The 24,766-nt window shown below is 44.7% G+C and overlaps 1 protein-coding gene across 1 annotated transcript in view; it reads left to right on the forward strand.

Annotated features, from left to right (window-relative positions):
• The window catches only part of LOC124620188, a 316,968-nt gene that overhangs the window by 272,223 nt on the left and 19,979 nt on the right, over window positions 1-24,766 (forward strand). Inside the window, exon 3 of the mRNA XM_047146858.1 lies at window positions 15,116-15,299. Coding sequence (XP_047002814.1) covers window positions 15,116-15,299 — 184 coding nt within the window. The remainder of the gene's footprint in view (window positions 1-15,115; window positions 15,300-24,766) is intronic.

Genomic DNA, 24,766 nt, shown 5'->3' on the forward strand with positions numbered 1-24,766 from the left:
TACCATTCTATGAATGTTTCTTTGTCGGTGGAGGCTGGCCCGGTTCAGCATACGTTGTTATCTGCTAATTTTAGTTGATAGTTTCTAAAACTTTCGTTTTGCGTTTTTAACCACCTTACCCCAGAGTTCATTCAAATCAATGGCTCCCTGCAAATAGGGTCGTAGTCTGTGCCTTCTCATGGTCTGAGACTTGTTAGAGTAATAACATGAGATCCCGATAACTTATCAGTATTCATCTCATCCGTTTACTGGGGCAAACTCTTTTAATTCAGGGTGCCTGAGATACGAAAAATGTGACAGTCAATTCAGATGTGACAGCGCAAGTGTACTAGCTGTTTTTGAAAATTTCAGCCCCGAGATAGATAATCTGACTGAAACAGACTCGACACGGCTTTTCAGACTGATGGCGATAAGCAAACGATTAGCATCGCAGAACTGCCTATTTCAGACACTGAAACATCACTTTAGTGTTTCTACAATACAGTATTTCTACAATCAGGTCCTCTATATATACTGTCCTGAGGAATCCAGTCCTCGACACATGGGGAGGTGCATTGTCGTGGGGATGTGGAATGGCTTGAAAGAGGGATATTTAAAAAATTGTTCAAATGGCTCTGAGCACTATGGGACTTAACATCTGTGGTCATCAGTCCCCTAGAACTTAGAACTGCTTAAACCTAACTAACCTAAGGACATCACACACATCCATGCCCGAGGCAGGATTCGAACCTGCGACCGTAGCAGTCGCGCGGTTCCGGACTGAGCGCCTAGAACCGCTAGACCACCGCGGCCGGCGTGTTCGATTTATCTGTCACGATTATTTTAGTGTTGTTGGTGTTTATTCTAAGTTTGTAGTTATCCAAGACACGATGCAAAATTATTAACGTATAGTTCATGTCCTTTTCAGAGTTTGCTAAGACTACTACATTGACAGCAAATCAGAAAAGATGTATTTGTTTACCATTACTGTAGAGCCCTTCGGTGCTGCTCTTCGTTATTTCTATTGCACTTTCTATAAATAAATTAAATAAATAAGGAGAGCTCTGCTTATCCTAGCCTCTTTCTTAGTGTTACTGGTATCTATTTCTATACTCTGGTGTCTGTACAAATTAAGAATCAGTCTTCCATCTCTCCACTCTATTCTGATATTATTCAATAACACAAACAGCGTCTTGCAGTCTCCTGTATCAGAGTTTCCGAAACTGTATCCCACGGAACACAGGTGAAGTGATAAGAGGTCCGCGAAAAAATGTTAATCAGACGACTTCTTATAAAAACTCGTTTTCTTACCTCAAAAATATTTTATGATTTTTATGTTATTAATTATGTTTTAAAATTTAAGTAATCACTGAATAAAAAAGTTTTCTGGTTTTTAAAGAACTTATTAAACAACTTGTTCCATCAAAATAGAACGATCCTTAAATTATTCTTTTTTTTCCTTTATTGAATTTCGATTCCCCCTGAAGGGGGCAGGCTGGCAGCAGCTTAGTACGCCGCTCTTCAGCCTACAGAATTTTTAAAAACATAAAAAGACAATAAACAATAAAAGCAGGCGATAAAAACGGTGACTTAAATTGTAAAATGGCGGAAAGTGGTGGAAGTTAAAACATAAAACAAAGGGTTGGCGATGCTAATTAAATACGCAGGAAGAAGACAGGTAAAATAGTATACAGACAATTAAAAAACCACAGCGACAGTCTGGTTTCTGTTCACAAGAGATATAAAAAATCACACCCAGCGACAGTATGATTGCTGTTCACAATACTTGGGGAAAAGACGCACAACACTTAACACTCACTTAAAACACAACACTAAAAAGTTGGCACTAAGATGAAACACCACTGCCAAGGGCAGATGGAGGGGGGGGGGGGGGGGGGACACAGACAGATGAGGGGAAAAAAGGGGGAGGAGAGAAACAAGCGAAGTGGGGGGGGCGATGGAGGGAGAGGACTCAGAAAGGGGGGCAGGGCAGATGCAAGAGGGAGTGGAGAAAGGCAGAGGAGGGGAATGCAAAAGGACTCTGGGGAGAGGAGGGATCAGAGTGTAGGCTGGGAAGAGAGAAAAAAACAGGATGGGAGGGGGGAGGGGAAGAGGGAGCCCAGGAAAAGGACAGAGGAAGGGAGGAGGAGGTGAGGGTCAGAGTTGATAGGAGGGATAAATGGAGCGAGAGAGGACATCATCTGGGAGGGGGAGTCGGTGGAAGTGACATTGGGAAAGGAGATGAAGGATGTAGAGGTGGAGGGAAGGGGGGACACAACAGTGAATGCACAGTAGAGGGCAGGGGTTGGAGAGGAGAGGACCAACCAGGGATGAGGGGGATCAGGTCGGCGGGAGGTTTAGAGGACATGAATATGTTAGACAAAAAGGAGGAGATGGGAGAAACGAATCAGTTCGCAGATGATCTGCGTGAGGGGATGGGAGGCATATACAGAAAGCGACTTGGAGTGCATAGCACTCGAGGATCTGGAGGGACTATACAATTTGGGGGGTGGGGGGCTGAGATCCAGGCTGGACTGGCATAACAGAGGATGGGACGGATTAAGGATTTGTGGGTGTGAAGGATGGTAAATGGGTCAACTCCCATGTCCAGCCAGAGAGGAGTTTGAGGAGTCGGAGACAGTTGTGGGCTTTGGATTGGATAGGCCGGAGATGAGAGATCCAGGTGAGGTGAAACCCTTAAAGTGTTCCAACAGAGAAAAACGTTTGCGACCCCTGCTCTAGATCAAAGAATGCGGCGTACGTTTTACCGTTCATCTGAATTATTCTTTCTAAGATCATTTGTAGGGCTGTTATAGATTCCCACGTTCTTTTTCCTTTTCAAAACTGAAACCAGTCTTCTCCTTAATGTTGGTTAATTTGAGCTTTTAGTCTTTTGATAATAGTATTGAGTAGAATTACACTAGGGTGACAAAAGCCATGTGATAGCGACATGCACACCTACAGATGGCGGTAGTATCGCGTACAGAGGGTATTAAAAAGCAGTAAATTGGCGGAGCTGACATTTGCATTCAGGTGATTCATGCGAAAAGCTTTCCAACGTTATTATGGCCGCGCGATGGGAATTAACAGACTTTGATTGCGGAATGGTAGTTGGAGCTAGCACATGGTATATTCGATTTCGGAAATCGTTAGGAAATTCAATAACCCGAGATCCACAGTGTCAAAGGTGTGCTCAGAATACCATATTTCAGGTATTATCTGTCACCACGGGTCAACTCGGTGGCCAAAGGCCTTCACTTAACGACCGAGAGAAGCGGCGTTTGCGTAGAGCTGTCAGTGCTAACAGACAAGCAACACTGTGTGGAATAACCACAGAAATCAATCTGGGAAGTACAATGAACGTATCCGTTAGCATAGTGCTGCGAAATTTGACGTTAATCGGCTATGGCGGCAGACGACCGCCGCCAGTACCTTGCTAAGAGCATGACATCGGCTACAGCGCCTCTGCTCGACATGTGACCGTATCGGTTGGGCCCTAGAGGACTGGAAAATCGTGGCATGGTCAGTTGAGTACAGATTTCAATTGGTAAGAGCTTATGGAAGGGTTCAAGTGTCTGAAAGAGCAGAATTTGCAAACGCTTGAGAAATAGACGCAAACTATCCCATGAAAGCCTAGTTTGTAAGTTTCAAGAATCAATTTTAAGCGATGAATCTAGGAATATACCACAGTTTCCTGTATATCGCTCACATAGGGATCGCGAAGGCTGCATTGGGCCAATTACAAGGCACAAAGGCTGTTTAGCAATTATTCTTGCCGCATTCCGTACGTGAATCCAACGGAAAAGCACCCTAACATCTGGTACAACGTGGAGTACCCTCTGCCATGCACTTCACAGTACTTTGCAGAGTACAGACGTAGATCTAGTTGTAGAACAGGAGTAATGGAAACCAGGGCGCTCTTTCTCTATGGCGCATAGATTGGAAATGCGTCTAGTTTACACAATAAAAGTGAGAATAGGATAAAGCCGAATTCACACGGGACGGCAGCTAACGTCGACGTGGGCGCTGACGAGACATCCGACCTGATGAGAGATAGCGCCATCTTTACACGGAACCAGCTGTTCAATGTGATTTACGCTCTAAGTCCTCTCCAGCGGCCGTTATCGGCTTTGACTCGCAAACCACACAGTTTACTTACGAAAACGGACGCACGTAAAACATGAAAAAGGACGTGCGTAAAACAGCTGCGCTAACTCGGTTACCGCTTGTCGAGTAACAGCGGAGAAAATCGTGAATCTGATTCTCAACTTTTCTATTGCTTTACTAATCAATTCCTGATAGAGGAATATTACCTAATTCTGTACAACGATTTGAGTGAAGACAGACGTTGATTGTGGATATTGTATCAAAGACACAGTCCCTTTGACTCTTCAGAGATGTCACTAAACCTGCCCAAAGATGAAAACAACCGTGCATGACCGGTGTCTATTAGACAGAGGTGGTCCGACAGCCGATTAGCTCCAGTCATTTCACCATGGAGGAGGCACCATCATTGTTGTTCCGCCATGGAGGAGATACAGAGAGACAGAGACTGTCGATGACATGCTCAGGCCGCCCAAGGGCTACTACTGCAGTGTATGACCGATACCTACTCATTATTGCTCGGAGGAACCCTGACAACAACGCCACCATGTGGAATAATGCTTTTCGTGCAACCACAGGACGTCATGTTACGACTCAAACTGTGCGCAATAGGCTGCATGATGCGCAACTTCACTCCAGACGTCCATGGCGAGGTCCATCTTTGCAACCACGACACCATGCAGAGCGGTACAGATGGGCCCAACAACATGCCGAATGGACCGCTCAGTATTGCTATCACAGTCTCTTCACCGATGAGTGTTGCATATGCCTTCAACCAGACAATCGTCAGAGACGTGTTTGGAGGCAACCCGGTCAGGGTGAAATCCTTAGACACACAGCCCAGCGAGTGCAACAAAGTGGAGGTTCCCTGCTGTTTTTGGGTGGCATTAGGTGGGGCCAACGTACGCCGCTGGTGGTCAAAAAAGGCGCCGTAACGGCAGTACGATCCGTGAACGCCATCTTCTCACCAATAGTGGAATCATATCGGCAGCATATTGGCGAGGCATTCGTCTTCACGGACGACAGTTCGCGCTACCATCGTGCACATCTTGAGAATCACGTCCTTCAGGATAATGACATCGCTCGACTAGAGTGGCCAGCATGTTCTCCAGACATATACCCTATCGAACACGCCTGAGATAGATTGAAAAGGTCTGTTTATGGATGACGTGACCCACCAACCACTCTGAGGGATCTACGCCGAATCATCTTTGAGGAGTGGACCAATCTGGACCAACAGTGCCTTGATGAACTTGTGGATAGTATGCCACGACGAGTACAGGCATGCATCAATGCAAGAGGACGTTCAAATGGTTCAAATGGCTCTGAGCATTGTGAAACTTAACTACTGAGTTCATCAGTCCCCTAGAACTTAGAACTACTTAAACCTAACTAACCTAAGGACATCACACACATCCATGCCCGAGGCAGGATTCGAACCTGCGAGCGTAGCGGTCTCGCGGTTCTAGACTGTAGCGCAAGAGGACGTGCTACTGGGTATTAGAGGTACCGGTGTGTACAGCAATCTGGACATCTCTAAAGGTCTCGCTCTATGGTGGCACAAAATGCAATGTGTCATTTTCAGGAACAATAAAAAGGATGGAAATGATGTTTATGTTGATCTCTATTCCAATTATCTGTACAGGTTCCGGAACTCTCGGAACCGAGGCAATGGAAAACTTTTTTTGATGTATGTATTAAGGTATAGAGTCAAATGTCAGTCTGCGCATGAATATTGTCCATATCTAGATGTTGCATTGATTACCGACAGTCTAAAAGAACGTACTTCTTCAAATAGATTTCAAGATCGAGAATACTTTTCCAATTTCATTCGAGTGGGAGAGACGAGTTTTTCAAAACAGCTCACCACAGATTATCATCATTGAAAAAGATATTTACCGGCAAGATACGGACATGAGCGAGTTTATAAATCCAATGGTAGGTAATGTATATTTGTGTAACTTGTGCTTACTTTCAGACGTACACTGGTAGTCTCGTTAAGATGTCTGGGCACTGGGGAAATATTCCAGTCGTTGGCCTTTGCAACAAGAAGGGACTTCCTTCTCAACGTTACCAAACAAGTAATGCGCGGCGTAGTCGTGTATCTACGTCACAGGATTCGTTTTTACTCTAGGAAAATATACGACATCCGGGAAGAGGAGCGATTGTGCAGTGATCTGTCCGGTAGTCACATGTGTGAGGAAAGCCAAGCTTTGGCGCACCGAAAGCCAAACGAGGTGAATTTGATGTAGACGAGACGGACACACCTGTTTCCCGTTAACCGCTATGTAGGAAGCGAATTGAATGTCCGTATCAAGAGTGGCGGTGCTCACAATGTGCCACACGATACACCAGTCTGTATGGGAGTATTTCCCTTCAACCACGTTCAGCGCCTACCCGTTGAAGGTTGTTGTGTATCGCCCTCGACGATGCCAAATGTGTGGGCAATTGCGCAGTGCGGATGAAACTTAGTTCAAGGAAGAATTGGACAGTGTCGCAGAAAGAACTGCCCATACTAACAAAGGGTGACAAAGCTACCAACAGGCGGCAGCCAGTGATGGCAGGATCGGAAGCATCTGTGCAGCATGACGAATGCGCGACGCCAAATAGACTCTGGCATATCTCGTCAGTTGAAAAAACACATAAGAGTCCTAAGACAGTCATCCGTTATTCGCGCTCTGATCTAATGGAGGCCTGCAGTTGATGCTATCGAGCGCTGTAGTTTAGTTGTGAAATCAGTGCGCAAGCAAAGTATTGTGTCATTTACTCCTAGGGGGGCGACATCTCCGTCGGGAAGTCCCTTATCTATAGACAGAGCATGCGATTCTTGGACGTTGAGACTACTTCCCGATGCTGCGACGAGGGTCGCTACCCACGCCAGTGATGCGCGGATGTCATCGCCGTCACGAATGTATACTAGATCGTCGGCATAGACAGTGCAGCAAAAAGTGTGTCTGCCAAATGTCATCTGCGTCAGGTGTTTATGTAGGCCACAAGGCAGCGGTTCCAAAGCGAAGGCGTATAGTGTCGCTGAGAAAGTTCAGCCCTCTCTCACCGAGCGTTGGATCAGGACCAGAGTCGTTGGACAGCCGTTCTCCAACGCACCAGAAGTCGCGCCACAAAGAAGACGCATCACTACCTCACGATTGTTTCTGGATACCCCAATTGTAGTAGTTCCACCATCAAAAACGCGTGGTCAACTCTATTAAATACCTGGTTGAAGTCGAGGGAGGGCAAGACCCCAGGCATTTGGGGAACTTGGCAAGTGTATCATGTCGCGGTACCGACAGAGGTCAGCGCGGGTGTGAAATGACATAACGGATGGTCCGCTTGAGACACGCCGCCGGCGGTCGAGTGAAAATCTTCACGTCACTGTCGAGTAAGGTCAAGGGGCGATAACCGCAGATACTGGACCTTCCTCGTCGTTTATGTATGGGTACATCAGTCCTTCAAGGATGGCTCCATGGAGCTGCACTGTTAGTAGATCGCGGCAGATGTCCGCCCAGGCAGGGGCCAGCAGTTGCTGGAAAACCCAGTAGAAGAGGGGGAGGCGACTTACAGGCGACTCCTGTCTGCGTCTCTTCAAGGACCTCCGCCTCTGTTACATCTGCAATCAGATCCGTTGCAGCAGCGAGGGGGATGGTGACAAAAGTGAGTTCAGAGACCTCTGCAATCACCTCTATTGTTGTTAGGCGGTAGGTTTTACAGTACAGCGATTGTGGTCGTCAGGGGTGGTTCCATAAAAGCTACCGATGCTGCAGCGGTCACTGTAATGGGACGGCGCTGGATATATCCGAGGGGGCACCAACGCCCTCGGAGCCCACGGGATGTTCTGATTCCTCCTCGATGTCGTCCACGCAAGAATCAGATATGACACTTGGTAGCCATATCTTAGTAGCAGAAGGTTGACTGTCGGCAGCAGGCGCAGGTAGTGTAGCCGCTGAGACTTCGTGGCGTTGTGTCATCCGGTGACGAGCTCTCCTCCTGTTCGTGCATTCGAAGGAAGCAATCGGCAGATAGCGTAGGGCGCCGCTTCTGTCGTTTACGCAGAGAGCGTTGCTTGCGCACAAGTTGTGCACTGTCGGAATGCGTGCGGCAGTCATCCGGCGCTTCCCTACCATGGGAGGAAGGCAGAAGTCGGTACAACTTCTGATTCGGCATGCATCTTCGTAGGAAGGTCAGCCTGTGGGTGCGAGTGGTCGTTTTCCTTGGGCAGTTCGGCCACAGACAACGTAGAAGGAGGTTTGTGGTCCGCGGCGCTGTTGTCGCCCATCCACGACGGCAGGATGTGTCGGTCGTGGGCAAGAATATCTGTTGCTTTCGTATCCACTGCGTGGGTTAGGGGGCATGTAGTGGGCGTCGCAGGGGTTGCAACGTCGCCGACCGGCCTCTGAAGCAGTCTGCGTTGGACACTTGCCGATCTGACATCGCCTTCCTGGCCGCAACCGGCACAAGTAAGCGGCTGTCCATCTACATCTACATCTACATTTATACTCCGCAAGCCACCAAACGGTGTGTGGCGGAAGGCACTTTAAGTGCCATTGTCATTACCTCCCTTTCCTGTTCCAGTCGCGTATGGTTCGCGGGAAGAACGACTGCCGGAAAGCCTCCGTGCGCGCTCGAATATCTCTAATTATACATTCGTCATCTCCTCGGGAGGTATAAGTAGGGGGAAGCAATATATTCGATACCTCATCCAAAAACGCACCCTCTCGAAACCTGGACAGCAAGCTACACCGCGATGCAGAGCGCCTCTCTTGCAGAGTCTGCCACTTTGCTAAACATCTCCGTAACGCTATCACGCTTACCAGATAACCCTGTCACGAAACGCGCCGCTCTTCTTTGGATCTTCTCTATCTCCTCTGTCAACCCGACCTGGTACGGATCCCACACTGATGAGCAATACTCAAGTATAGGTCGAACGAGTGTTTTGTAAGCCATCTCCTATGTTGATGGACTACGTTTTCTAAGGACTCTCCCAATGAATCTCAACCTGGCACCCGCCTTACCAACAATTAATTTTATATGATCATTCCACTTCGAATCGTTCCGCACGCATACTCTCAGATATTTTACAGAAGTAACTGCTACCAGTGTTTGTTCCGCTATCATATAATCATACAATAAAGGATCCTTCTTTCTATTTATTCGCAATACATTACATTTGTCTTCTAACATTCTGCGTGGTGTCTGTTTGTTCTAAGTCGTGTCTCTCTACCACTTTCGCGCAATGACGCTCTGAGCTTGTTTTTTAGGGAATTGACTAGTTTGAACCTGGGACCTGTTGCTGGTAAGGAGATGCCAGACCACATATGACATGTAGAGTTCAGAAGAGTTCAGTGAGACTAGCGATGATATAATCAAATACTTAATGATTTCAGCGTCAGCTCCACTGCACTCCCTGTAAAAGAATCTTAATACTAACTAAATTTAGTGGAAGGAGTTCAAGGCTTTCCTATTTTTAGTTAGCTGGTAAAATAACGTCGAAAAAGCAGTTAAGTTTACCATTGGAAATTTCATTCTACTCACAAAACATTGTTTAGAAACTGCACTATTGACAAAAGGAAATATTTTAATACAGGATGATAAAAACCAACTGCGTTCAACAAAAATGTGAACGAATATTCCCTGAATGGGTTTCCAAGTTCTATAATGGATCGAAGGATGACCTATGCTATATCACATCTATAATCTAGGTTTAAATTAAGATTCACAAAAGAGAAAACTCTCAAAATGGTCTACAGTGACCCTCAATTATCTTTAATTACTTATTTAACTTGTCATAAATTATGATGGCTGATGTGGCTTCTCAATAATTATATAACAGAAAATCATCGCATTTCAGATTTTAACTTCTAGTAGCAAATGAGAATACCATGAGCTTTAATTGACGATCGACATTGGTATTATGCAAAAATGGGGTGTAACAGATGAGGCTTCTGCAGTTCTGAGTGAAGCTTTATGCGCTGTTACGCAGCATCGCGTGCGTTCATTACCTTGTCGGTGTTCATCAGGGGGCGGCGGACAGCACCGCTCCGCTCACCTCGCCGTCTCGGAAGCAACTCCTTTCTAACTTCTCCTTACTACAATTTACCGAAATTGGTTTAAAAAAAAGCTATCTGGCTGTGTTTTCAACTGACCAATCAGGGTCTCAATGATAACCTTAAGCTCTGACTACAAAAATTCTGTCAATCCAATGAGAAACGTTATACTTTTCGTGGTGGGGCAATGTTTTTAACGTTTGCAACGTAACAGAGACGCGAAAAAGTCTCACGCTAAAACTTGCAGCTGGTGTGGCCCTTTTAGTGTTATCGTAAGATCTATACTGTTCTTCTGGAGGGCTCTATCTTTTAACATGGGCTTGGGGGGGGGGGGGGGGGTTTGGCGGTCTGCCGGCGATGTTGGTGTCTGTCCCTTATCGTAGGGCCTTCTAGCTTAACACGGTTCTGCTCTCGGCTTCTGTTCTCGTTTCTTCCCTCGGAACCGCGTCTGTTTCACGGTGGGAAGGTATGACATGCGTTTAGGAGTTCTTGTGTTAGTCTGTGGTATTCCATTTGCTCACTCGTTGATCGTATTACTTTGGTTAATTTAATGTCAGAATTTATTCGGAACTATGTGACATACTGTCGAATTTGCTATCATGTCAGGGTTTTCATGGAAGGTGTTGGATTTGCCTGACACCTTACAGTCTATGTTAAGGATCACTTGCCACTGCAGGTCTTCCTGCATTTCGCTGCAATTTTCTAATGCTGCAACTTCTCTGTATACTACAGCATCATCCGCGAATAGCCGCATGGAACTTCCGCCACTATTTACTAGGTCATTTATATATACTGTGAAAAGCAATGGTCCCATAACACTCCCCTGTGGCACGGCAGAGGTTACTTTAACGTCTGTAGACGTCTCTCCATTAAGAACAACATGCTGTGTTCTGTTTGCTAAGAACTCTTCTATCCAGCCACACAGCTCGTCTGATATTCCGTAGGCTCTTACTTTGTTTATCAGGCGACAGTGCGGAACTGTATCGGACGCTTTCCGGAAGTCGAGAAAAATGGGATCTACCTGGGAGCCTGTATCTAATATTTTCTGGGTCTCATGAACAAATAAACCGAGGTGGGTCTCACACGATCACTGTTTCCGGAATCCATGTTGATTCCTAAAGAGTAGATTCTGAGTTTCCATAAATGACATAATACGCGACGATGGCCCTACAGCCCCCGATAACTAAGTAGGTCGGCGCGTGTTTTGTCAATTCAACCTTGATTTTCCGTACACTGTTTAAACGTGATACGTCTCGGAGAATTGCCACTTCTGAGCCAAGTGACTTATCGCGTTACCTTACGGTTTGAACGCTGTCATCACATCTGGCGGGACTTGGAAAAGGACCTCGAAGACCGCCAGAGCGTGGAGGCTAAATCCAGCGTGGTCTATTGTGACGGCACCTACGTGGCCGTCAGAGTACTTTAAATGGAAAACACAGTAGTGTGTCTGCACTCATCTGTGCACATCCCTTCATTTATCAGATTATTGATAAGAGAATCCCTACGATATCTTTTGGTGCAATATGAAGATAGTCCCGAATAAAAAGTTCAGTTTCATTTGGTGGAGCTCTTACAACGTCCGCTTGAAAGGAGATCTTGATTGTGGTTTGGCGGTACGAGGGTGCCAAAGCGCTCACGAAAGACGGTCGCGATATACTTGCTGCGGCGAGAAGGTAAACAGGAAACAGTTGCGCCCGCTGCATGATAGGCGAGACACAAAGAAGACGTCGTGCCTAACCGCTCTCTGAAGGAAGGCGTCAACTTGGCTACGACTTCGACATGGCAGCAAGGCGTCGTTATGTGACGTACACTATATAAAGACTTTATCTACAAATGTCGTTATTTGAAATGTACCTGTGACGAATACTATCAAAACGACGTGCCTTTGTTAGATCATTATTGTGCCGTAGCATTGAAACTGCATACTTTCATAGCACACAATTTATAATACTAAAAATGTCAAATATAGGCAGCCTCTGTCTACCGATATGGGGTTTCTCGCCATTTTATTGTAATAAGCACATTTGTGTCCATCTCCTTCCAAATATTTTTTTCACTGTTTGTTTTCTAAGAGTCTCTAGGTCTTTCTTATTAATTTAACAGAAATAGTACGTGCATTAGTAGATGTTTTTTATTACGAATAATGTATTGGCGACAATAATTGTTGCAAAGACCAACGACTGGAATGTTACCCCCATAGCCAGAAATCTGAACATAGCTCCCAGTCTATGCCAGAAGGTAAACACTAATAACACCGTGCAAGTTTGTGCTGTTACAAAACTTTGCTTGTGGGTAACTATCTTTTTCAGTGATGATGAGCAGCTTTGGATAAAATCTCCTCTTCCATTCAGTTAAAATTACGAAACGGTTGTCCATTTTGAAATCTGTGTGATGAAGTGCGTCAATGTAACATCGAGAATATGGATGTTACGCATGCGCAAACTGATATTAGCCACTATAGCCCTACTTTAACTATATTCAATTTAAAACCAAAAATGCCACGAAGATTCAATTTAGTTAAGAAATAACTTCTACTAGTACGCACAATGAGGTTACTAAAATCATAGGTTAGCAATATGCACGTATACAAATGGCGGTAGTGTAGCGTGCACAACATACGAAAGGCAGTGCGTTGGCGGAATTGTCATTTGTACTCGGGTGAGCCTTCTAAAAAGAATTCCGAGGTGATTATGGCCCCACAATGGGTACTAACAGACTGTGAACGCGGAATAATAGTTGGAGCAAGACACCTAGGACATTCCTTTTCGGAAATCGTTACGAAATTCAATATTTCGAGATCCACTTCGTCAAGAGTGTGCCGAGAGTGCTAAATTTTAAGCATTACCTCTCACCACGGATAACATAGTAGTGCTTCAAAATGGCTCTGAGCACTATGGGACTCAACTTCTGAGGCCATCAGTCCCCTAGACTTAGAACTGCTTAAACCTAAGTAACCTAAGGACATCACACACATTCATGCCCGAGACAGGATTCGAACCTGCGACCGTAGCGGTCACGCGGTTTCAGACTGTAGCGCCTAGAACCGCTCGGCGGACAACGTAGTGGCCGGCGGCCTTCACTTCACGACCGAGAGCAGCGACGTCTGCATACTGTCAGGACTAACAGACAAGCATCACTGCGTGAAATAAACGCAGAAATCAATCTGCAACGTACGACGAACGTATCCGTTAGCACAGTGCCTTTGCCAACAGCACTACATTATCTGCAGCACCTCTCCTGGTCTCGTGACCACATCTTTCGAACCCTAAATGACTGTGAAAGCCGGCCGGAATGGCCAACCGGTTCTAGGCGCTGCAGTCTGGAACCACGCGACCGCTACGGTCGTAGGTTCGAATCCTGCCTCGGGCATGGATGTGTGTGATGTCCTTAGGTTAGTTAGGCTTAAGTAGTTCTAAGTTCTAGGGGACTATTGACCACAGCAGTTAAGTCCCATAGTGCTCAGAGCCATTTGAACCATTTATTTGACTGTGAAACCATGGCTTGGTCAGATGAGTCCCGATTTCAATTCGTTAGAGTTCATGGTAGGCTTCGAGTGCAGCGCAGATACCACGAAGCCATAAAACCAAGTTGTTAACAAACCATTTCCCAGGCTGGTGGTGGCTCCATGATGAAGTGAGCTGTGTTTGCATAGTTTCGAGTGTGTCCTCTGGTTTTCGGAAAGCTTTAGGGGATTCAGTATTCCGACATCCACAGTGTCAAGAATCTGCCGAGAATACCAAATTTCAGGCATTGCCTCTCACCACGTACAATGCAGAGGCCGATGGCCATCACTTAACGACTGAGAGCAACATTGTTTGTGTTGAGCTGTCAGTGCTAACAGACAAGCAACGCTGCGTGAAATATCTGCAGAAATCAATGTGGGACGTATGACGAATGTATCCTTTAGGAGAGTGCGGCGAAATTTGGCTTTAATGGGTTATGACTGCAGACGTTCGAGATGAGTGCCTTAGCTAAGAGCCGGCCGCTGTGGCCGAGCGGATCTAGGCGCTTCAGTCCGGAACCGTGCTGCTGCTACGATCGCAGGTTCGAATCCTGCCTCGGGCATGGATGTGTGTGTTGTCCTTAGGCTGGTTAGGTTTAAGTAGTTCTAAGTCTAGGGGACTGATGACCTCAGATGTTAAGTCTCGTAGTGCTTAGAGCCATTTGAACCATTTTTTGAACCTTAGCTAACAGCACAACAGCACCCGCAACGACTCTCCTGGCCTTGTGAGCATATCGGTTGGACCCTAGTCTACTGGTAAACCGTGACCTGGTCAGATGAGTCCACATTTCAGTTGATGAAAACTGATGGTATGGTCTGACTGTGGTGCAGACCCCAAGAAGCCAGAACCAAGTGCAAGAACAGTTTGGAACACATGTAAAATGGGCGAGCGCAGTGAACGAAACGAACAACTGGATACTAAACAACTAGGAACAGTCGGCAGTGGAACCGAGACAGGTGGTCATGCGAAGAACGACGAGTGCGGCCGAGGGAGACAGAGACTGAGGCGAGCACGCGACCGAGGCTGGAACGATAACTGCCGAAGTGACCGCCGCGACCGAAGTGAACTAGTGAACTATGAACCGATCGTTCCTCGTTCCCGGGAACTGTAAGTAGACCGCCGCGACCGAAGTGAACTATGAACCGATCGTTCCTCGTTCCCGGGACCTATAAGTAGACCGCCGCGACCGAAGTGACCTATGAACTGATCGTTCCTCGGTGTTCCTTCCTCGGTCCTTTCGTTCATCTCGGTGAACCGTTCCTTTGCACCCGTTGGTTCGCGAACTACCCATCTCTATTGAGATGCACCAAGTCGTTTCAGAGCCTGCGGCAACCACGAAGAACATCACGTCTGGCGTGCTTCGCGTTGAGGAACAGGTCCCTTGTGAGGACGGCTGTAACGCTGCAGTCAAGCCGATAGCGCGGTCACGAGCTTGCGCCGCAGACTTTAGCTGTACCTTTAAGGGCGCCGTGGCTGGCTGTTGTGCAGGTGCTGGGCTACGGCGTGGTGGTGGTTGCGTTCGCGCTGCAGCTGCCGCTCAGCCTGGCGGTCGGCCGTCTGCAGGGGTCGTGGCGGCTGCTGGTCGCAGACCTCTACCACCTCGTCTCCTTCTTCGGCACCGTCAACGTGTGGCGGGGCGTCTGGAACGTCCTCGAGATCTTCCTCCTAGAAGGTGATTTGCTTCCTCTGCCAGTCTACAAATCTAGTATCCTCGAGCAGTGGATTCTAATCATGCGGTGATATCTCCAAGAGTTACACTGAAACGGTTTTAGATTCGAGTTCACTCACGAAACAAAATTATACAGTGCATCCCACAAGAAACTGCTTTGGCACAAACTCGAGATTCGAATAACAATGAACTAGCTAAAAGAGAATAACTAACTAACTAATCTCCTCCCGAACAGGCCATGAAGGCCCAACGGTATCAACCGTCCGCCAATAGGCGTCACTGGATGCGCATATGGAGGGGCATGTGGTCAGCACACAGCTCTCCTGGCCATTTGTCACTTTCCGAGACCGGAGCCGCTAGCTCTCAATCAAGTAGCTCCTCAGTTTGCCTCACAAGGGCTGAGTGCTCCCCGCTTGCCAACAACGCGTGGCAGACCCGTCCAAGTGCTAGCCCAGCCCGACTGCGCTTAACTTCGGGGATCTGATGGGAACCGGTGTTACCACTGCGGCAAGGCCGTTGGCAACTAAACGGGAATGTTGTTGTTGTGGTCTTCAGTCCTGAGACTGGTTTGATGCAGCTCTCCATTCCACTCTATCCTGTGCAAGCTTCTTCATCTCCCAGTACTTACTGTAACCTACATCCTTCTGAATCTGCTTAGTGTATTTATCTCTTGGTCTCCCTCTACGATTTTTACCCTCCACGCTGCCCTCCAATGCTAAATTTGTGATCCCTTGACGCCTCAGAACATGTCCTGCCAACCGGTCCCTACTTCTTGTCAAGTTGTGCCACAAACTCCTCTTCTCCCCAATTCTGTTCAATACCTCCTCATTAGTTATGTGATCTACCCATCTAATCTTCAGCATTCTTCTGCAGCACCACATTTCAAAAGCTTCTATTCTCTTCTTGTCCAAACTATTTATCGTCCACGTCTCACTTCCATACATGGCTACACTCCGTACAAATACTTTCAGAAACGACTTCCTGACACTTAAATCTATACTCGATGTTCACAAATTTCCCTTCTTCAGAAACGCTTTCCTTGCCATTGCCAGTCTACATTTTATATCCTCTCTACTTCGACCATCATCAAAATTTGCTACCCAAATAGCAAAACTCCTTTACTACTTTAAGTGTCTCATTTCCTAATCTAATTCCCTCAGCATCACCCGACTTAATTCGACTACATTCCATTATCCTCGTTTTGCTTTTGTTGATGTTCATCTTATATCCTCCCTTCAAGACACTACCCATTCCGTTCAACTGCCCTTCCAAGTCCTTTGCTGTCTCTGACAGAATTACAATGTCATCGGCGAACCTTAAAGTTTTTATTTCTTCTCCATGGATTTTAATACCTACTCCGATTTTTTTTTTTTTTGTTTCCTTTACTGTTTGCTCAATATACAGATTGAATAACATCGGGGAGTGGCTACAACCCTGTCTCATTCCCTTCCCAACCACTGCTTCCCTTTCATGTCCCTCGACCCTTATAACTGCCATTTGGTTTCTGTACCAATTGTAAATAGCCTTTCGCTCCCTGTAAAGAATAGTAATATTAAAAAGCATGTAGTTGCATGTTCATAAGAGATGGTGGAAGTGATGGCCATAGCCATCCACGCTTTGCTGACTTTGTGCGATGACATTATCAGCAAGATGCTGTAATTCTGCATGTGTGCTGTTGTTAATTTCTCTAGTAATTTTCCGTTTAAGATTGTCTATTGTTCGAGGACTGTCAGTATAAACTTTGCTTTTTAATGTGTCCCATAAATAAAACTCACACGGTGTTAAATCCGGGGACGTTGGAAGCCAGAGGCCACTACTGTTATTTCTGTCTTCAGGGAACATGTTGGTAATTTGGGCCATAATTTGGTTGGATATGTGAGCAGTTGCTCCATCTTCTTGAAATACAGCATCTGTTAATTGTGCTTGTGAAGACTCAATGATCTCTAGATAACTGGCTCTGTTTAAGTGTAATTGAAAAATATGGGGCCAACAATTCGCATGCTAGACAATGCGCACCGAAAAACTATCTTCTCTAAGTGGAGATGTTCTTCATGCGGAACATGTGGGCTGTCCTGCGACAAGTATCTACAATTACACGAATTTACGTAACCTGACAAATGAAACCAGGCCTTATCTGATATAAACTATAGCGAGCGGTCCACATAACCGTTTGCAGCTGACGTTAAAAGTAAACGTTTGTTTACGTTCCTCGATAGAGCCTCCCTTTGTGTAACACTCCACAACATCAATTCGCTGTTCTAACGTAAACTGCCACATTTTTGTAACAACTCAACAATACAAGCATCTCACAGCAACTGCCGCACGAACACACAGCTGCACTCAACTTTCAGATAAAATGCAGTGTAGCCAACTTTCGAGATAGTGTGCCACTTCACAAGCAGTTCGACTACAGCTCATTAATCGGTACTTGAGGTGTGCTGGTTTTGTGTGAGACACGCTGTGTTATAAAAAAATCTGTTATCACTATTTCGTTAGTTTGTAACACGTATTGGATCTATTATTTTATTCACACCTGTAACTTTATCAGCAACTTCAGTATTTTCTTTTTGTTTTTCAGAATAAAAATCAGTTTTCAGTTGCACAGATATTTTTATTTTGCTTTACCAGTTTCAACAAATTAATTTGTCACTTTCAGAAGCTTATAAAATTAGACCTTGGCCATACTGTTATCTAAAATATAAGAATTATTTTACATAAACGTACTTAGTTGTGGTTTAACAGATGTCAATATCCTTCGGAAGAGCATAACACCATGACACGTCCAAAACTGTACAATTTGTATATGATTATTGTAAGCACAGTTTTACAGATTGGTAATTTACACTAAATGAATCTACACCTATGAACATGTCAAGCTGTTGTGTTACTTATCAAAATGAAATAAGAGTATTATATACTGTATGTTCGGAAATTCCCATTACAAACCTGAACCCACGTCCGGAAACGTCACCCAACGACGCTACAGACCGTCAGTGTTACAGGCGCCAGCACCTGTAAATGCGTGTATACACAGTGTGATTCCGTGAGGATGTTACAGACTTTCTAGGATGATGGAGACGGATATATGTATAAATATGAGGTAAGGGTCTCTGGTTCGAAAATGAACGAGTCCAGAGTTACGAGAAGCGAAAATCCTTCTGATACATCTGACAGTGGAACACACGTACCGGTACTGTTGTTGCTAATTCTAGTATAGGCAAGTTTCAGAGGTGTTAGTATGGACCAAAACGAGAAACAATGTCTGGGAAACAAGGACTCTCAAATGTATACCTTAAGAGCTACAGGTTCTTATTCAGTAGATGAGATGACTCTCAAAGTTGCGAAGATGTACAAGTTGTTGTGACTTAGCACGACAGCCAAGTCACAACGAGAGGAAGCCGAAAGGCACGCGTTAAGCTCACGCAGATTGGCGTGAGGTCTGGAACAGTTAAAAGGAAATGAGAACTTAGAAAATGGACGCAGTTGCTGTAATACTTAACTTTAATCCACATTTGTAGAACATCGCGCTTGATGATACATGTGTTGTTGTTGTTGTGGTCTTCAGTCCTGAGACTGGTTTGATGCAGCTCTCCATGCTACTCTATCCTGTGCAAGCTTTTTCATCTCCCAGTACCTACTGCAACCTACATCCTTCTGAATCTGCTTAGTGTATTCATCTCTTGGTCTCCCTCTACGATTTTTACCCTCCACGCTGCCCTCCAATACTAAATTGGTGATCCCTTGATGCCTCAGAACATGTCCTACCAACCGATCCCTTCTTCTGGTCAAGTTGTGCCACAAACTTCTCTTCTCCCCAATCCTATTCAATACTTCCTCATTAGTTATGTGATCTACCCATCTAATCTTCAGCATTCTTCTGTAGCACCACATTTCGAAAGCTTCTATTCTCTTCTTGTCTAAACTGTTTATCGTCCACGTTTCACTTCCATACATGGCTACACTCCATACGAATACTTTCAGAAATGACTTCCTGACACTTAAATCAATACTGGATGTTAACAAATTTCTCTTCTTCAGAAACGCTTTCCTTGCCATTGCCAGTCTACATTTTATATCCTCTCTACTTCGACCATCATCAGTTATTTTGCTCCCCAAATAGCAAAACTCCTTTACTACTTTAAGTGCCTCATTTCCTAATCTAATTCCCTCAGCATCACCCGACTTAATTAGACTACATTCCATTATTCTTGTTTTGCTTTTGTTGATGTTCATCTTATATCCTCCTTTGAAGACACTGTCCATTCCATTCAACTGCTCTTCGAAGTCCTTTGCTGTCTCTGACAGAATTACAATGTCATCGGCGAACCTCAAAGTTTTTATTTCTTCTCCATGAATTTTAATACCTACTCCGAATTTTTCTTTTGTTTCCTTTACTGCTTGCTCAATATACAGATTGAACAACATCGGGGAGATGATACATGCTTCACAATATTAATTATCAAAGCTATGGCGCCTTGCTAGGTCGTAGCAAATGTAGCTGAAGGCTATGCTAACTATCGTCTCGGCAAATGAGAGCGTATTTGTCAGTGAATCATTGCTATGAACGTCGGCTGTACAACTGGGGCGAGTGTCAGTACGTCTTTTTAGACCTGCCGTGTGGTGGCGCTCGGTCTGCTATCACTGACACTGGCGACACGCGGGTCCGACGTATAATAACGGACCGCGGCCGATTTAAAGGCTACCACCTAACAAGTGTGGTGTCTGGCGGTGACACCACACAAGTGCTCATAGCTCCACAAGTATGCACTTAGAGCCCAAGTTTACTTAACATTTCTTCCTTGTTTTCGTCCATCTACCACCTCTGAAAGATGCATACCCTACATTCTTATCAGAAACAGTAGCGGTACATGTAGTCCACAGTAAGAGATATCAGATCGATTTTCGCTTGTAACTTTCGACTCGTTCATTTCAGAACCACTGACCCTTTCTTCAAATTGATTCATTTATCCGCCTCCATCATCCTAGACAGTTTGTAACATCATAACGGAACACCCTGTGTATACACACATTTACAGCTGCCGGCGCCTGTAACTTCGACGCTCTGTAACGTCGTGAATGACGTTTCCGGACATGGGTTCCTGTTCAAAATATTATGTTCTTGTTACCCTCTACAAGTCTTAGAAGTATGTAAGGGAATTTCCGAACAACCCGTGCAATACATTTAAAAAACATTGTACGTAGTTCTACTTTCTAAAAGAAATAGCTAATTTGAACATTTTATAATGTTAAAAGTATGTAAGGGAATTTCCGAACACCCCGTGCATGTATTTGAAAGTCATTGTACGTAGTTCTACTTTCCAAAAGGAATGGGCTAATTTGAACATTTTATAATGATGATGATGAGGTCCAATACTCCGAGGAGTGTAGGGGACGATGCGCGAGACCCGCACCGCTGTACTAAGCAAGGTCCTAGTGGAGGTGGTTTGCCATTGCCTTCCTCCGACCGAAATAGGGATGAATGATGATGATGATGACGACACAACCACCCCGAGGTCCCGAGGCAGAAAAAAATCACTGACCCCGCCGGGATTCGAACCCGGGACCCCGTGCGCAGGCAGCAAGAACGCTACCGCAAGACCACTTTTTTTTGACGCTACCCCTTTTTTCTTTTTTTAAACTTTTTTACCACTTTTTTGTTTTTTCTATCCACTTTTTTTTGTTTTTTTTTCTATCCACTTTTTTATCCATCCTTTTTTCCCTAGCAATCCAATTTTTATTAACCACTTTTATTTTATTTTTATTTTTCATTTATTTTTTATTATTTATTTATTTATTTATTTATTTTTGTATTTTTAGGATGGTCAGGGCGTGGTACACGCCGCACTAGCAGTGGGGTCTGTTCACGGCACTGCCAGTGCGTCGAGGCCCAAACCCCTCCCACCCCTTTTTCATGTTCCCTGTTGGGTCATAACACTAAGTGTGCAGAAATCTTAACACAATATTTCCATTCTCCGATGTAAGAAAGACAAAGAAACCTCTTCTCTGAGTAGAAACTGAACACTGATAAAAAAAAATTTAAAAAAAAATAAAAAAAACTTAACAATTCTTCTCGAATCACACAAATACTTTGAAAGTCGAACACGAGTAATTTTGAACAAAATTTTTTGAAAAAAAAATGTTCCGGAAGCAAGGTAATAGTAAATAATAAAGAAGAAACCAAGTGACTTTTAATTTTCTTCTGTTCGTTCTCGTTCAAGGTGTTGTAGTGGTTCCACTTATTTAACAAACACCCATTCTTTCAAAAATGATCTTCAGCATGTTGCCGTAGTGCTTCTTGTGGTTGCGATATGTGCTGATTTTTGCATATTCACACTTCATGTAAACGCGGAATTCTATCTCAAAAATGGTTCAAATGGCTCTGAGTACTATGGAACTTAACATCTGAGGTCATCAGTCCCCCTAGAACTTAGAACTACTTAAACCTCACTAACCTAAGGACATCACACACATCCATGCCCGAGGCAGGATTCGAACCTGCGACCGTAGCGGTCGCACGGTTCCAGACTGAAGCGCCTTTAACCGTGTGGCCACACTGGCCGGCAATTCTATCTCGTTGTCCGACCCAAGTGTGTGAATGACGTAACTAACATATTTTCCCAGTAACCAGCTAATGGCGTTGGTTTTTAATTTCGGAAAGTATGTCATGTCTGGTCTCAGGAGGAGCGATGGCGTTATATATTCCGTAAAGGATCTGGTGAGAAAAGCGATTTGTTGCCTGATCCAATTCCAGTTATGCACATTGCCACCACAGGTGAATCTGTGGCTGAGTGTATCCACCAGATTGCATTTTCCACAAAGGTGTGTCTGGTTTAATTCGATCCCATATAGTCTCTCGTTGGTGCTGATGAGATTATTAACTGTTTTGTACCATGCGGAAACAGCGTCTGTAGATAGCCCGGCGTAGTTGATGTTCCGCCATACAGCTTTCCAGTCACAATTTGGGAATTTCGTTTCAATTTTGTTTCTACCCTCATTTAATTTCCTTTCAAGTATGATGTCGCGCGCTGTGATACGTGTGTTGCTTCTGATTTCGTCACTAAGATAACTTACTTCGAGGAAAAAGTTACTCACATACTGCAGACGGACATTAATCCTTCGCACATCAATCGGTGCTTGCAGGCTATGGGGTGTCACAGCCTCAAAGAGCTTTGCGGTTATACATTATGGAAGTTCTCTGAGTATATGGAAAGTCCGTTTGAGGAACAGAGCAGACGCTTTATTGCGAATATCCACCAAATCGAGGCCCCCGTTTCTGACATCCAGTATAACGGTAGTCGCACCAACCCTGAATATGTCTCCTCGCCATAAATAATTGGTAACAGTGGACATGATCCCTCTCGCTACTAGTTTAGGGATTGGAAATACCTGCGCAGTGAAATACGCTTTAGACAAAACTCAGGAGTTGATGAATCTGACTTTTTGCACCAGGTCCATAGTTTGATGGATGTTCTCCATTACAGCACCATGAACTTTCCTCCTAGTTTCCGTCCAGTTAAAAGCAGCCATCCTCATCGGACATGCCATTAAGGTTATTCCCAAAGTTTTATGTTTATTGTCTTGGTTTGCCCACGCCAGTCGAAGGTGATCTAGGCCCCGTAGATTCAATATATGACTTTTGTTTTCATTTGCTGTCGCTCCCGACGCTAGACAATACCATTGGATTTCTCTTTCCAGTGTAACTGTCTCCTCCTTATTTCTTATTACAACGCCCACGTCATCAGCATAAGCTCGTATGACAGTTTTCTCACCACTCAATGTTATGCCTGTTAATCTTGCGTGGACAGTGCGGAGGAAGGGCTCTAAAGATACAGAAAATAAAAACATAGATAAGGGACTGCCCTGTGGAACCCCTCGCCTTATCTGTATGGGTTTAGATGTTTGGCCATTGATTGCTATTTTCGCATTTATACCTGTTACAATATTCCTTAGCATGTTCACAATCTGGGGGTGGAAAGCCATTCTTGACAGCGTCGCAAACAGGTATCTATGACTAACGCGGTCAAAAGCTTTGTTGAAATCTATAAAGATTAACGCACATTTTATACTTGTCACTGAGGTAATTGCAATGACGTCTCTGTATGCAGATAGACTTTCGAATATCGTTCTGGTCGGAAAACAAGATTGATGATGACTCAATAATTTTTTTGGAAAAGGCAGAGTCTTTTGTTGATAATACGCGAAATTATTTTGTAATCAGAATTTAGTAGCGAAAGAGGCCGAAAATTGTTTAAGTTGGTTTTGCCTTTACTCTTAGGAATCAGTACTATTTTACTTTCCTTAAACTCTGCAGGGACCGGTTTTCCGTTCAGGACCTCATTTGCCATGGAAGTGATCTTGTCCCCAATTATAGACCAGTAGCGGGCATAAAACTTCACAGGGAGGCCATCAAGTCCCGGAGATTTTTTTGAGAGGTGAGTTACGCACTGCCTAATGCACTTCATCTTTAGTAATAGGTGACAGGATGTCAGCGTTGTCTGTTCCCGACAATTGTGGACCTAAAATAGTGAGAAAGTCCTCGAGAGCTGTATCTTTCACTGTCGTAGGGGCATATAAGGTTTCATAGTACCTGTGGACTTCATCCAGTATTTGTTTCTGGCATGTGAGCCTCGTACCAGTATGCGTCTGGACTTCATCAATTAAAGTTAGACGTCTGTTTTTAGCATGCCACACCAAGTGATACAGAGAAGCTGTTTCACCTGCTACGACTGATGTGGCTTTCGATTTAATTTTGAGTCCCTCCATCTGTTGCCGTTTAATGCTTAATAACTTGGCTTTTATTTTTTTGATATCATTCAGACGAATTACGTCATCATGGGCCTGTTGATACAAGTCTCTTAAAACTTTATAATAAAACTCCATTGTATTCCTCAACTCCCTGTGCCTCGCTCCACTATACTGCATGACAACTTTCTGCAGCCTTGGTTTAGCCCTCCTAGTCCACCAGTCAATGACTGTTGGGTGCTTGTCTACTGTGCGGAGGCACATAGTCCACGCTACTCTTATTTCCTGTTCCAGTTCTTCGTCAGTTAAAACAGAGATATTTATATTCCATTGGCCTCTGAATCGTCGGGTTGGCTGTACACTTAAATTAAAACAAGTTAAAAGTGTACTGTGATCGCTAAAATACACGGGAATAGTTTCAACGTTTAATAAATAATTTTGCAAATTTGGTGACACGTAAATTCTATCTAGTCTGCTGCGGGAGTGGTTGGTTATATACGTGAACCCGACTGACGTCGGGTGCTGAAGTTCCCACACATCCTTAAGGTGTAGATCACTCACTAACTTTTTAACTGTGGCGAGTAGTTGAAGTTGGGTTGTTGATCTTTCTGGTTTAAAACACAGTTAAAATCTCCACCTAGTATAAGAGAACACGGATTTTTGCTCAATAAATAAATCAGTTCATCTTGAAAAAACTTCGCACGATCCAATTTGTGGGAATTTCCTGA

This window comes from Schistocerca americana, chromosome 6 (genome assembly GCF_021461395.2).
Source record: "Schistocerca americana isolate TAMUIC-IGC-003095 chromosome 6, iqSchAmer2.1, whole genome shotgun sequence".
NCBI lineage: Eukaryota > Metazoa > Arthropoda > Insecta > Orthoptera > Acrididae > Schistocerca > Schistocerca americana.